The following is a 14,184-nucleotide window of genomic DNA, read 5'->3' as shown; positions in this document are numbered from 1 at the left end:
CTGACTCAGCAAAACACTTACTTTAAGTTAAGCGCATGTTTCAGTTCTGTGGTCTTCAAAGTGAAGCACATGCTCAGCTGCTTTGTCGGACTGGGATATCGCCTCTTTCTGCTGCAGTTTTCCCACTTTTTCCCCGCCCGGTCTATTTAGATGGTAAGACCTGTAGTGCAGGGACTGTCTTGTATTACGTGTCATTCAGCACCTGGTGCAATGGGGTCCTGATCTCAGCTGGGGCCTTTAGGGACTATAAACAACTTGCACCCACACCACTTGGCAGTGGCAACAGAAGATTCTGCCCAGTGCAGTGCCTGTAGTGAGCTAGCGCAACCTTGCTTTGCAGGGGGCAAGATGGCAGCTTGATCTCTGCCCCCTTTCATTTCTTGGCCTTTCTGGCAAAATTAACAAGGATGGCAATTAATCAACAGTGCTTTGTTTGTGCCATAGATCTTGGTCTATTCAAGAACGGACAGAGCTCCTCCACGCTCATTTTGCATCGCGGCTAACAGAAGGGAAGGATTTTCACTTGCTGGGCAGGGTCAAACTGAGGCCCTGCAGGCCCCGCTTGACTTGATTATGCTTTCTGTTCCTAGCCACCGAGCCTGAGGTGTGAGTCAGAGACAGACAATGCCCTACAGAGGAGTTGAATGGCTGTGTTGGCATGCTGGAGCTTTGCCACTCCAATGCTGAATGGGGTTCCCATGGAGACTTCCATACATTCAAATGGGCTAATTCAGAAATATGGAAGGGGAGATGCAACTTAGCAGGTTTTTAAATATGATTAGCCCTGATTTAGGGATATGGAACATATTAATCACTCTGATTCAGATCACGCCTTGGAGACCTTTAATCACCAGGTTTTAACGAGTCGGGAAATATGGAACTTGGGTGCTGGGGATATTCTCCCTCCTCTCCTCCAAAAAAAATTCATCTTTTTGCTAATAAAAGACAACTCTGGGAGTTCTTCTTGGACCTGGCCTTATTTACAGAGGGTCTGCTGAACCCGATCCAAAAGTTATGCCTTTGATGAAGTTGCAATTACCTACAGACATATGAGCGGCTGGGTTGGAACAAGCTTTTCAATAAGATTTCATTAGTCTGGGAACTTGGTTAATTACTGAGAAACCATTATCACATTCTGCAGAAGCTAAAAAAGCCCCGCACTGTGTGTGGTTTCTAAAGCAGACCAATCAGTTAGTGACATGTAGAGTATGCTGGCCACAAAGGTCAACGTTTGGGCTAAAATGCAGCAAAGCAGTTAAGCATATGCTTAACTTTAAAGCACATCAGAGGGACTGAACCATGCATTTAAACCTACCGCATTTCTATAAAGCAGGGAAGTCCGTGTTTATGTCCCATTGACGCCAATAGGTCTTAAGAACATGCTCTAAGTTAAGGATGTGCATTGCCAAATCAGGTCCTTGGGAACTAAAGTCAAGCACCTAAATAAGAGGCCTGACTTGCAGAGGAGTTGAGCACCTGTAGGTTCTGTTCAGTATAGTGCTTCTGCTTAAATATGGATTCACGCCCCATTAGGCACTGAAAGCTTTGGCCTTACCCACTACATGTATATCCTTAGCTAAAAATATATAGAGCTGATTAGGGGTCAGAGAGATTTGGGGGTACTGAGCGGGGGACAGCACCTGCAGCAATGATGGAGGCAGGCACCATGCCTGGATAGGGCCTACTGGCTTCAGGGACACTGGCAGAAACAGAGCAAAGAACAAGTTTTGTTTCACTTGCCTGCGCTCTTCCCACAATTGCAACCTGGTGGTTTGGGGTCAGGGCTCAGCCCCCATCCTGCCCAAACATGCCTGTCTGGGTAGATAATTGTGCCAGCTGCACTGGCTGCCCCCCCCCCCCCCCGTGGGGGCACATGAGGATGGGAGAAAGGACTTTGCCACCTGCTTTCCACACCTTCTAAAATGCTCATGCCCAGGGCAAGCCATAATTCAAGCGCTGCTGGTAAAACCCCACCACCATGCGGTGTGGGGCAAAAATGATCATGCACAGGGGCTATACACAGTGGCCGTGGGTATGCCAGGCTGGGAAGCAGAGTCAGCATTGTTGGCTCAGTTCTCAAACCTTGGGTTCCAAGCCTGACTCAGGTCTGAAGCACCAGTGAGCCAATGGCCTAAGTCTCCGATCAGGCAATGTTGCAAACACCTTGCCCTTCCCCTGCACCATTTGGCACCACTGACAGTCTGCTCAGGAGACAGGTCTGGAGTAGCCGGCGCAGGGGAACTAGGGAGTCCAAGACTGGCCTGGCAGAGGGGCTGCAAGTTGCATGTGGCGAGACCTTTACTGGAACAGCCAGGGATGCTTCAGATTAGGGCAGGGATGCTCTTGTAGAGCTGTGTTGGTTCAGGGTGTTGGGGGAGGCTGGGTCTTGAATAGCTGGCTGTGCTGCAGGTCAGGAATAAGAAGATGTGAAATAACTGCAGGTGAAGAGCTTGCATAACCCTACCTGTGCCATCTCAATGCTGTTAGTCCTCACTCCTGCCTGCCTTAAATGTACTCGCAACATTAAAATAAAAAGATAGAAATCCCTGCTCCAGAAAGTTGAATCTAAGACTCGGAGAGTACAGCCCCACGGATACCTGACCGTGTTTGCACCTTGCCATGAATACAAACGGCAGAGACACAGCGCACGACTCAACACTGAGAATGACTTGCCTATTTCGGTCGGCGAGGGCCTAACACTAAACCACCACATTATAGGAATAATGTTACTATTACTCATGAAGCTGTGATTCAAAAATAAAATAACCCCACTGCATCCTGGTGCCTTTTGAATTTGAGAGGTTATTTATTCCAATATTAATATACAGCCCCTGCGGATCCCCTCCACCAAAAAAACAAAAACAAAAACGGGAAAGAAAAAATAATGCCCCTCCCGCCCCAAGGCGTCAGTATATTAATAAATGTGACGCGGTGTTTTCAATCAAGGGCTGCATCAATCTGGAATAAATTTCCAATTCATTTGCAAACTCTCTCCGAGCTCTTGGCTTTCAAATCAGCTGAGGAGAAGGACTTGCGCAGGTCTCCTTGCTCATCGGTTTCCTGCCTAGTTTGGGGTTTTTGTTCTTTCGTGGATTGATTTTTAAATACTTCTGTAATAGCAACAGAGTGGCTCGCAGGAGCTGGCCCGGGGTTTATCAAGTTGGATTAGGGGGTTTTATTCTTTTTCTTCAAACAAAATAAAAGGGATTTTTTAAAATAAACAAATGTTTATTTGGATTTTAATTTGCATTATGCACTGGTGTGTCATGTAACTTACTCAACCATTGTCCCCTCAAAGATTGGCAGGAAACCTTGGAGCAAGCTAATGAAACAGGTTCCCCTCGTGGTTTCCTGCCAACTAGAGCAGCCGGGTGCTCCCGCCCCCCCCCCAGTAGGGGAGGAAGGGAGGCTTTGGTATGCTTTTTGCCCTGCCTGCACAGCAAGGCTGGGTGTGAGGCAGCCCTAACTATCTTACCGTGATGGCTCCACTAAGTAGGGCACTACAATGCCCATGAGCCCCCTCCCTACTGCACATCCCCAATCTCCTGGCCAGGCGAGGGGAAAAGTCCTGCACCAGAAAGTAACTGGGCTCCGTCTGGAAGCAGCGGCTGCCTGGTGGCAGGGAGCTGCAGAGAAGCTGAATACAAAGGGGAATCTCCAGGAACAGGATACAGAGCCAAGTGTGGACCAGGCTGTGAATGCCGTACATGATGGCGGGGTGCAGGGCTGTATGGGACCTTACTGCACAGTGGCAACGGCTGGGCAGGGAACCACTGCAGAGAGGCCCCAGTGAGACACAGTAACTGAGTCTGACCTGGAAACCCACAAGGTCCTATTTGCTTGAACAGAGTGGATTGGAGAGGACGCCTGAGACTCTAGGCCCTGACTCTACATTGGATGGCTCCTAGGACCCAGACATTTCTTGCTATGGCTCACTTTGAACTGTAACTGTTTCAGCCTCTGTACCTAGGGTATTTGTAACCTTTCCCTTTCCTGCCATGCTTAGTAAAATACCCTGGCCCTTCGCCATGTGTCTGAGTGGTTACTGGGACCCATCAGGACTAGCCCTCACAAGGCCTCACCGATGAGGCAACCACGGTGCTTGTCTCTGAGTTGTGGTACATGGGGCACACACCGGCAATGTAAGGGGTGTGGCGTACTCCATGATTGAGCAGCCTCAATTGTTCCCCTGAAGAGACCAGCCTGTAAGGAGGGAAGCGGTACCTTCGCACTCCGGCTGCGTGCCACTCCAGGAGCTGTTGGCGTGGCAGGTCCTCTCCGACGAACCCCGGAGGGTATAGCCTGGTTCACAGCTGAACTGAACCATGCTGTCCACATCAAACTCATTGCCCAGCCTGATGCCGTGCGAAGGGATCCCTGGGTCACCACACATTCCCTGGCTGCCTCCTGCTGAGTGGAGAAAAACACTTTGTCAGCAACAGCCAGGGGCAGCAGTGCAGGGGGCTGTCCTGGCCCATCTTCCCCGCAGTGGCAGAGAGGAGTTACCAGTGCTACACAAGAAGCTACCATAGAGTAGCCAGTCTACACCCTGCATCCTCTCATTAACCTTCTAATTATCCACTGGGATCATAAAACCATAGTTATTGGAGACTCATAGATTTTAAGGTGGGAAGAGACAACTGTGATCTTTAAGCCTCATCTCCTTCACAGCGCAGGCCATAGAATTTCTCTTGGTAGGGGGAAAACCACCTACTAACCCATACACTCCCTCTCCCTGCCGTCCCAGGGACGGATGTCTTCCAGCGTTCTGCCCAGTCGGTTTGCTCTAAATACCCCTAAATGATAAGGCTTCCACCCTTCCCTTGGGAGACTATACACAGCTACTGTTTTTTCTCTTATAGCCAGTCTGAATTTTCTCCCTCAGTTTCACCCCTCTGTTCCTGGTGACTCCCTTGGAGACCATGTAGCAGAATTACATAGCAGGCCAGTGAGCTCCAAGTTCCCTTTTTGCCCATCAGTGATGTGGCCGGGGGGGAGAGGGGGTGCCTAAAACTGCTCTCCCACAAGTCAGCCAAGCCTTGAAACATGTTGGCCATTACAGCCCTGGCATGGTACATTCATCATACCGCACGCATCACTGTAGTAAGTGGGGAGGGTGAAATTCATCCCGTGTGGAAAGGCAGCAAAGTCCGAATTTAGCCCTTGTGCTGACCTTCTGCACAGATGGTTATTTCATCCCATGTGTCTACTGGCTTTGGAAGCTCATTGCTTTTTAAGCACTTGCAAAAGAGGTCCCATTACTCCCGAATCTCCAGAAAGAAACCTAGACAGATGCAGAGACTTTCTGCAGCAGCTGCTTAGGCAGCAAGAGGTTTCTTTGCCAGCATCAGTCAAGTGGATGGTTCCCCTCCAAGCAGAAATGATGAGATGCTCAAAGTCTCCTGCCCCAACCCCGTTATCCTTGCAGAGCAAGGAGCTCTTGGCTTTGAAGCACAGACATGGTAGGAACCCAGCCAAGAAACATCCGCTTGCAGAAATCGCTAACGCCCGGCACTGCTGGCGGAAAGTTAGGGGGACATGAAGAGAGAGGCCACTGAAAAGGTTGCCTTGCGAGGATTCTTTGAGAACATGTCTCCCCACATCCCAGGCTCATGCTAAGTCTGTCTGTTATTAGCTCTTTCTGCTAAGGATCACTGTAAACACACCAGCCCTAATCCAGGGAGCAATATTTCACTCCTACACTTAGAGCTGAAGCCCCTGGCTCCCAAGCCCTCTGTGATTTGCTACAGTAATGAGCTTTGTGGCATCATGTCGGATGTAAAAAGTAATGAAGACATTTGTCATCCAGGAAAATACTTGCTTTTAAAAGGGTGAAGGGAATCCCTCTCTCTGGCCTCACTGCTCTCCTCTGCGGGCAACTTATTTCAAAACGGCTTGCTCTGATTTGCTAAAGCCACTGTCGCAATTAACAAGCTGCCTGCATATGGCAAAACCCTTTCCATTGGAAACAGCTTTGACTGGATTCTGGCCTCTATGCATCACTCTGGGCTGTAAAGGATGGCCCTGGAGGAGAATCCCCCCAGTGCAGGAGCAGTGTAGGGGTGGCATAGATGGCCCTGTGCTGCCTTCAGTGTAGGGGGTTGGAGGTGGCATGCTGGACAATGGAGAATCAGGCCCTCAACTGATGTGTTTGCATTGCTGACTATTAAAGCACAGGGCACAAGACAAAAGATCTGATTCCCTATCACCTTGGTCCTTATTTGCACCAGTTCAAGTTGAGTTTGGTGGGAAAAAGTAGCAAATCAGAATCGTTGGCCGACGCGTACCAGTGGTCATGTTTCATGCCCATGTTGCGGGGCTGGAAACAACTCACATAGGGTGCAAGGAAGCTGGCAGGGGTAGCGGGGAGGAAATCAGGTCCCAAGTGGTTTGGAGTTTGTGGCAGAGAGTGGAGTTTTCAAAAGCAGGTGGCACTGGCCTAACTGCTCCCTCTGAAGTCACCGGCACCCCACTGGTTTCAATAGGAGCAGAGTTAGGCTAATGCTGAAGGCTTTTGAAAAAAATGGATATGAATGAAAGAAGAAACTTTCCAAGTGGCCATAAATCACTAAGCAAATCACCAATTGTTCTGTAGATACGTCCTTCAGAGAGGATGAAATTGCCTCTTAATATTTTTCCCCTTTTAAGTCAGGTTAAACTTGGTCAAGTGGAGCTGCTAAGTCTAAAGTGGCATAAGTAAAGATTAACCACTTGCTCCCATTGCTTCTGCTCCATCTAGAGTCCCATCTCCTTGGTGCCTTGCTCTCAAGGGGATGGAAGGCTGCATGGGGTGGGAGTGGGGTTTTACTCAGCTCGGGCAGTTTTTCAGTTCCATTGGGGAGGGAATCTGCTGATTTTGTGACTGAAGAGACTTGGATGTCGGTGAGAGACAAGACTGGAACAGGGATGGATCCCCCTCCCTGATGCCCTATCTCAGATTCTCATAATCACATGTGATGTTTGCGTATCAGGACATTTCTTAGCTTGGGGGGTGGGGAGAAACCCCACTCTGGTCCAGAGTTGCAGAACAGCTCAGCTCTCCATGAGGCACCAAGATGAGTGGCCAGATCTTCAAAAAATCTGCCAGCAAGTGTTGAGATGGGAGCTGAGGGTTCTTGTAAATCTATCCCTTATTTTGACACCTAAGCTCTTTTGAAAATATGGCCCTGATTGCAGGTGATGAGCACTTGGAAATCAGTTACCGAGAGTCTATCCTGCCTGTCGTGGATACGGGACATCCCATGTATATGTGCAAAATCCAAACTGACGTGCGGCACATGGGACAGCGCTGCTGCATGAAGCAACAGACCAGGTGTGAAGCCTGAGATGGGAGCATCTGACTTATCTGAATGTAAGAGAGAGGAAGGGAGAATCTGAAGTTACACTGTGAGGAGCAATTTGTGGGTATGAAACTTCCCCCAAACCAATGCTCTTCACAGAAGCACAACAGGATCCATTGAATAGCAAAGAGCAGGCTGCAGTATTGACTTTGCTGTATTATTTGTTATGTTTAGGGCATTCGCTGCAATGATTTATTCACTCTGGACCACAGGAAAAGGTTTACTCGTTATTGGCACCCACTGTCCAAGGTGCTGGAGGCTGGACCCCTGAGCTCCAGCTGGGCTTTCCAAGTCCTGCAGGATCCAGATCCCTCCTTTGTTCAGAAGAATATAGATCTGAGAGGCCTCATGACTTCTCTTCTCCAGCTGGAGGCCGAGTGGAAATGTGGTGGATTGCCCCTATGTGGGCCTATGAAGAAGCAAAGGGTCATCGCACTAACCCTGGCCAAGTCTCCTGGCCTTCTCACCTGAGCAGTGAGGGAGGGAGCCACTCCAGTGCCCGTCCAGCTGGCACATGCGAGTGGAGTTGCCAATCAGACTCCGCTTCCCCAGGCAGCTATAGCGGACGACAGACCCTACCGTGTACCTATCGCCTGAGATCTGGGAGTGGGGCGGGGAGCCAGGATGGCCACAGGAAACCACTGAAACAAAGAGAACAACATTATGGCTTGTGTTATTATTTAACTGCAGGGGACGAGTGTTCAAAAGGAAGGTGCAATGGATGCAGCTGCAAAACACTCCCCTTTCGCACTCACAAAGTGGAATTTGCAGAGACAGAGCAATCAACAGTTATGGGCCACATCCCTCGGTGTAAATCAGCATAGCTCCACTGACTTCAATAGAGCCTTACCAATTTACACCAGTTGAGGGTCTGGTCCTATGTGACCTTAGCATGAACTGCCCATTGAAATCTTGCATACCCTTACTCCCTACTCAGAGGAGCTGGCACAAGTGTCATGCACCATTGAGGCGCTTAAAATAGAGTTTCAATGGTGCACAAACCTGGCATTGGCCCCCGGGGTGGATTTCACTGTGGCTGGTCGTGTAAACATTTGCACAGGGGCTGTCCCAGGTCTGTGCATGCAAATACCCAAATGCACAAGCAAAAAAGGATTTTCCAGGCATACACTTTGCACATTCCCATGAACATCCATCCCCTATTAAAAATGAATATTTACACACACACACACGCACACACATTCCTTGGCAGTATGGGATTCTATCAACACATAGCCGTATTAGATGCAATGTCACACCTGATGAAATTACTCTGGCAGCTTGTAAGAACCTCTCACCCTACGATTGCTAGTAAAAACACTGTTAACAATAATCAATAGGCTTATTTAGCTTAGCTATTAGGGTAGATGAAACTTGGCTGTTCACAAACAAGCTGACAGCTGTAAAGGCAATTAAATATGATCTGATCTAAAAGAGTCTTTATGTGAGGGCCACATGCCATTAGAATTTCTGAAGGGATATATCAGCAATGGATGCATTTCCCCCTTCTGCGTAGGTGGAATGCATGATATATTCTTCAAGTAAAAGAAAAGGGTGTGGATGTTTATATAGAGTACGTGGGCACTGAAAGATACTGACACAGAGCTGTGACTAAAACCAGTGACTTTTGCAAAAGAAATGAGTTTGATAGCTAATAAACTTGTATTGCAACTAACAATTCAATAACGGAAACTCCAGCAGACACATCGAAGCTAAAAATCTGTGACCGTACTAGGGGTTGTAAAGCATTTGTACAGACGGTTGGAACAAATTTTTTCTGTTGTGCTAGATTTTGCTGTGGTAAATCTCACTTAATGTATCAGAGTCCCTCTTCTACCCCTTAAAGAACAGGTTTTTTTCCTTCTCTAAAATACTCACTAGCCAAAATGTTCAAACCTGGGTTACCTGAAGGTAAGATTCCTGGATCTACATTTTAAAAAATGAGTAGTGATTACAGGCACTAAATAAAATTAGCCTGATTTTCAAAGGTGGTGAAAACACCCATAAAATCCTCTGAAGTCAATGGAAGCTGTAGGCGCTCAATGTTTTTAAACCACAGGACTACGTTTCTTTAGCTCCTTGGCTATGGATGTAAAGAGCCCGGCTTGAGGCACCGAGGTATGAGAAGGTTGGCTATTTGATTTGAGTGCCTATAGATTCTAAGGTATGTGGTTATCACTTGTCAATTTCCCATGGCTTGTGCAGCATGCTTATAAATGTAAGATGGTGACATGCTGGTAACAAAGGAAAAGAAAATGTGCCAAAAAACTAGTTTTTATGACTTGGTGGAAAAAGGATAAATAAATGAATTAAAAAAAAATAAAAAGATTGAGGCTTTGGAACAGCTCAGCTGAATGAAACTTAAGGGGCTAGGTAGGAGAATTGATTGTCTCCCTCCATTTCTGACTGTTTGATCTATTTGTCCTGCAAGGTACAACTCCTGAACAGCAGATGCACCAATTGCAAGTAAAAGAAATCCTAAGGATTTTACTCTTGAAGAAGGAATGTAAACACGAAAATCAATAACTATCGTTCATCTGGAGCTGGTGTGTTTCCTTTTAGCCTCACCCCGGTCCCTACCACATAGCCTTTCTTCCTTGTTAAGTGCTTTGTGTGTTTCATGGAAAATTGACTGGTTCCACTGCGGAGACTTTAACTGAAAGGTTATGTCTAGCTGTGCAGGAAGTGAGCACATCCATAGAGAGGTTCTGCTTTCTCTATCTGCCTGAGCGGCTATAGAATTTGCAATCACCTTTACCGGGTTACAATGACCCATTTAGCTGCTTTGGATTTTCTGTTGGGGACCATTAGGTACATGGTGAATTATGCCATTTTCTCAGGGCCTAATCCAATGCCCATTGCAATAAGCGGAAAGACTCTGCAGTCAGGCCCCAAGTGCAGTGTGAATTAGTTGCTAGTGCACTGAACTGGGACTCAGAAGACATGGGTTCTATTCCTGGTTCTGCTGTTGGGTGACCTTGGGCAAGTCACTTTGCCTTTCTGTGCCTTGGTTTCCCCATCTGTAAAAAGGGGAGAGTGAGACTGATCTCCTGTGAAGTGCTTTGAGATCTACTGATGAAGAGCTAGGTATTACTATCATTACTAGTCCAGTGTCCCCAGCTGCCTGACTAGTATGAACCTCCCGTACTGTATTACAGATCTTGTATCTATGGGTTTTGTACACTGCCTCTCCCCCATTGTACCTAAGCACCATAGGATTGGATGATGGTGTACTACTTGAAATTTGTCATTATTGTTATAAAATGTTTTTCTTACATGGTGTCTCATCCTTCCAAACACCAATTTTTGGGGTTATATGGGTCCAGACTTGGTTTGGGCTCAGAGTTCTTGGGTCTAATATGCTTTTAAGGTGACAGTAATGTGTGTGTGAGCACACATACATGTGAGCTATAAAGCACTCATAAGCAATAGTACACCACAGGGTGCATTACCTAGGCTGCACTATAGGCATGTCTCATGAGACAGAAAGAGTTCTCCAACACCTGAGCAGTGTACTTAGAACCCGAACTGCACATCCTGGAGTGTATTAAGATGGTTGTTTTGATCAGTTCTGAGTGGTGCGGCTACTGGCTCAAAACCACACAGCTCAGAGTTCCCATCTCCCAAATCAGACTGTTCCCTTAACCCAAGCCTTGGCACATAATCTCCCATCTTTCTTCACTGTGCCTTTACTTATAAATATCTGTAACTAACTTAAAGGCAGAAAGCATTAACGCTACTTTAAGGGGAAAAAAAATCTACAGCACGACTCAAGAAGCGAGTCCTCTGGAACATGCATTTTGCAAAAGAGTAAAAGCAATGAAGGTGTTTATTTTGATACTGAGCTGACGTTGCCTTTCTCCAAAGACGTGAGTGAGTGGGTGTGTGGAAGTTCGGATGTGTATGAGCTGTGCTAAAGCTACTGTGGCTAAATTACATGCTGCCTTGCTATAAATTCCCTGTGTGGTATCTACTGGAGAACTGATGCTTCTCTTCGCCACCTACGATATTGTCGCTGGAGCGGAATGGGGTCAGGAATCCAGACTCAAAGGCGTCTGCATTTCATTGGTGGGTGAAAGGATCCCCACCTAATCTAATCTCTCCCTAGACCATATTTTTTCCCTTCTAGGGGCACCATCCAAAGCCTGGTGAAGTGGATAGGAAGATGACCACTAACTCCAATGGGCTTTGGATCAAACCTTCTAGGCATCATTCAGCTAAAGAGTGATGGAAACCCTTTGAGATGAAAGGCTGCAATGGTTCATTTGAGTATGACTTCTTTAGCAATGCCCTAAACAAAAGGGTTATGCTCTGAACAACTTACAAAGACACTGTGGGAGGGACCGGTCCCAAGTGCCATCCCCCTGACAGGAAAGTACATGTGTGCCCAATAAGTAATATCCATGGCTGCATTGATATGAGACAGTTGTTCCAAAGCTGAATCTGTGAGGACCACTTGGCTGCACTTGACGGATGCTGTTTTCCAGGTGCCCGGGGTCAGTACAGTTTATAACTGCAAACAAATAACAGAAAACAAAAATACAAAACAAAGGGTGTAACAAAGAACAAAGGACTCTCTCAAACAAGGAGGAAAAGGGGAAGAAATCTCAAGTCACACATTCTGCAGTTTGGGTTCTTTCTTTTTTCTGTCTTTTAAAAAAAATCAAACAAAATAATTGGATTTAAAAGAAGAGATCATCTTCTGGGCCTGATCCTGCCATGTGATGTGCAGAGACAGAGCCTTGCTGATTGGCTCACTGCAGGATTGGGCAGTTAGCGAGCAGCTGACAAAGAGCTGACTTTGCCATTGACCGGGCAGCAGTAGAGACAGAGATAAGTGGCTTGACAGAGTGTAGAGGAATGGAGGACAGGGATGGGGAGGGGCGGGAAGGAGGGAATTTGGTAAGTGAACTTTAATGCTAATACTGAAGGAGGCAGGAAGCCCTGGAAATGAGAGGGAAGAGAGTTTAGCATATGGGAACATGACTGAGTGTTTCTGAGTCAGATCCTTGGCTGGTATGGATTGGTGTATCCCCACTGACTTCAAAGGGGCCTATCCTGATTGAGACCAGCTGCAGATCTGGCCCAGTGATTTTTTTTTCTTATTAGCAATTCACACTTCGATAGGGTTGTGGGGAAGGGGGTGAAGCCTCAGGATCGGGATCAGCTCTGAGGTGAATAGGTGCAGCGCCCCTGAATTTGGGGGGAAGGGTTGTATCTGCTTATGCCACATAGGAATGTTTGGCCTTCAAACATCACTCTTATGTTCCCACTGAGTTGCAAACTGCTTTACGTTGACTCATGTTGGCACCTAACTGGATTTCAGGAACCAGGAGAAACCAAGGATGTGGCACAGAGAGAAACAAAGTCCAACTCATCTTGATCACAGGGGGTGGCATTTGCACCATTCCTTCATCAGCAAAACCCCCATCACATCCTCTTTGTGCTTCCCACTTACACTCCCCCTGCTGCCTTCATTGCACCATGTCAGCTGAAGGAATGACTAAGCAGGAAAAACAAAACCCAGCCCCAGTCTGCAAGGGTTTTTCCCTGGACCAGAGTCACAGCTGGTGAAAACTGGTGGAGTTCCACCCACGTCAACAGACTGACGTGACACTGAAGGCGACGGCACTGCACCAATTTACACCAGTGGAAGATCTGGCCCAGGGTTGGTAACTAGAAATCAAAAGTTCACGATGAAAATAGAAGAGGAGTACCCTGTTGGTGCTTAGCCCAGGGGCTCTGCCCCGTGCGTGGAACAAACCCTTCTTCTATCTCCATTTCCCATGCAGCCCCTCTAATGCACCCAAGTGCTTGAGGAAGGAGAAGACGAGCTGCTGCTATTCCCTTGTCACAACCCAGTTATGCCTGAAGGCATTTCTGATCCTTGGACTATAGCTCTAGCCACCTTCTACCCCTTCCAGCAGCAGCTTCCTTTGAAGGGACTGAGGCATTCATACACTCCAGGCCTCAACCACAGTGGTTGAATGAGGACCAGGGGGAAGATGACTTACTGCGGCAGGTGGGCAGGGAGATGCTCCACTGGCCGTTCGCCAGGCACTGTGGCTGGGATGCCCCTTCCAAGTGGTACCCAATGTTGCAGACAAACTTGGCCACGTCGTTCAAGTTGAACTGGTTCCCCTGCGTCAGGCCGTTGGCTGGGTTGCCTGGGTGACCGCAAGTGATGGCTACAATCAGAAAGTGGAGACATTACTTCTGGGCCCCCCATGGTTGCAGAAAGTGAGCCTGGAAGGACAGTTCTCAAGGAATAAGGTCACCAAGAAAATACCACCATATTCCACAACAGCATCAAGGTCCAGGTCTTTGGAATGACATTCATTTACACCTGCTGTGTTGTTACCGCTGGGGGCATTTCCTAAGGAAGTTCAGCACCCAATTCCCACTACATTTCACTGTGGTTTGGGCACCTAACGCCCCTAGGCTTCTCTGAAAATCCCAGCCATTATTATTAATTCATCCTTGGAGCACCCACAGATGTGCTAGGCACCACCCAGACATTCAAAGCCATGAGGCCGGATTCTTCTCTCGCTCCCCCTGGTGTAAATCGGAATCAACCTCACTGAAGTCCATGCAGTCACACTGGGCAGGGCGGGGCGGGGGGGGGGGAGGAAGGGGAGAGGAAATAGATTTAACAGTAAGAAGAAAATCAGGTACCTGGTACCTAGCTCAAAGAGCTTACAATCCAAATGGCATGAGATGAGAGAAAGGAACATAAATCCTCCGGCTCCAGGGCATAAATCAGCTTTTAACTGATGGGGGTTAGGAGGAAACCCATCAGCAGAATATCCCAGAGTGTCTACTGCGGGGTTTTCTCATACTTTCCTCT

General features: G+C 47.6%; 1 protein-coding gene across 2 annotated transcripts in view; it reads right to left on the bottom strand.

The window, feature by feature from the left end:
• Positions 1 to 14,184, bottom strand: part of CSMD2 (CUB and Sushi multiple domains 2) — a 567,571-nt gene that overhangs the window by 37,573 nt on the left and 515,814 nt on the right. For both annotated transcript variants that reach the window (XM_038377510.2, XM_038377512.2), the window contains 4 exons: positions 13,352 to 13,525; positions 11,662 to 11,850; positions 7,808 to 7,981; positions 4,225 to 4,407 (listed from right to left, as the gene is read on the bottom strand). In XM_038377510.2, the coding sequence (XP_038233438.1) occupies positions 4,225 to 4,407; positions 7,808 to 7,981; positions 11,662 to 11,850; positions 13,352 to 13,525 (720 nt within the window). The remainder of the gene's footprint in view (positions 1 to 4,224; positions 4,408 to 7,807; positions 7,982 to 11,661; positions 11,851 to 13,351; positions 13,526 to 14,184) is intronic.

Source organism: Dermochelys coriacea, chromosome 19, assembly GCF_009764565.3.
Source record: "Dermochelys coriacea isolate rDerCor1 chromosome 19, rDerCor1.pri.v4, whole genome shotgun sequence".
NCBI classification, from domain to species: Eukaryota; Metazoa; Chordata; order Testudines; family Dermochelyidae; genus Dermochelys; species Dermochelys coriacea.
Note: the sequence above shows the minus strand (reverse complement) of the source record. Positions and strands in the feature narration are given on the sequence as shown.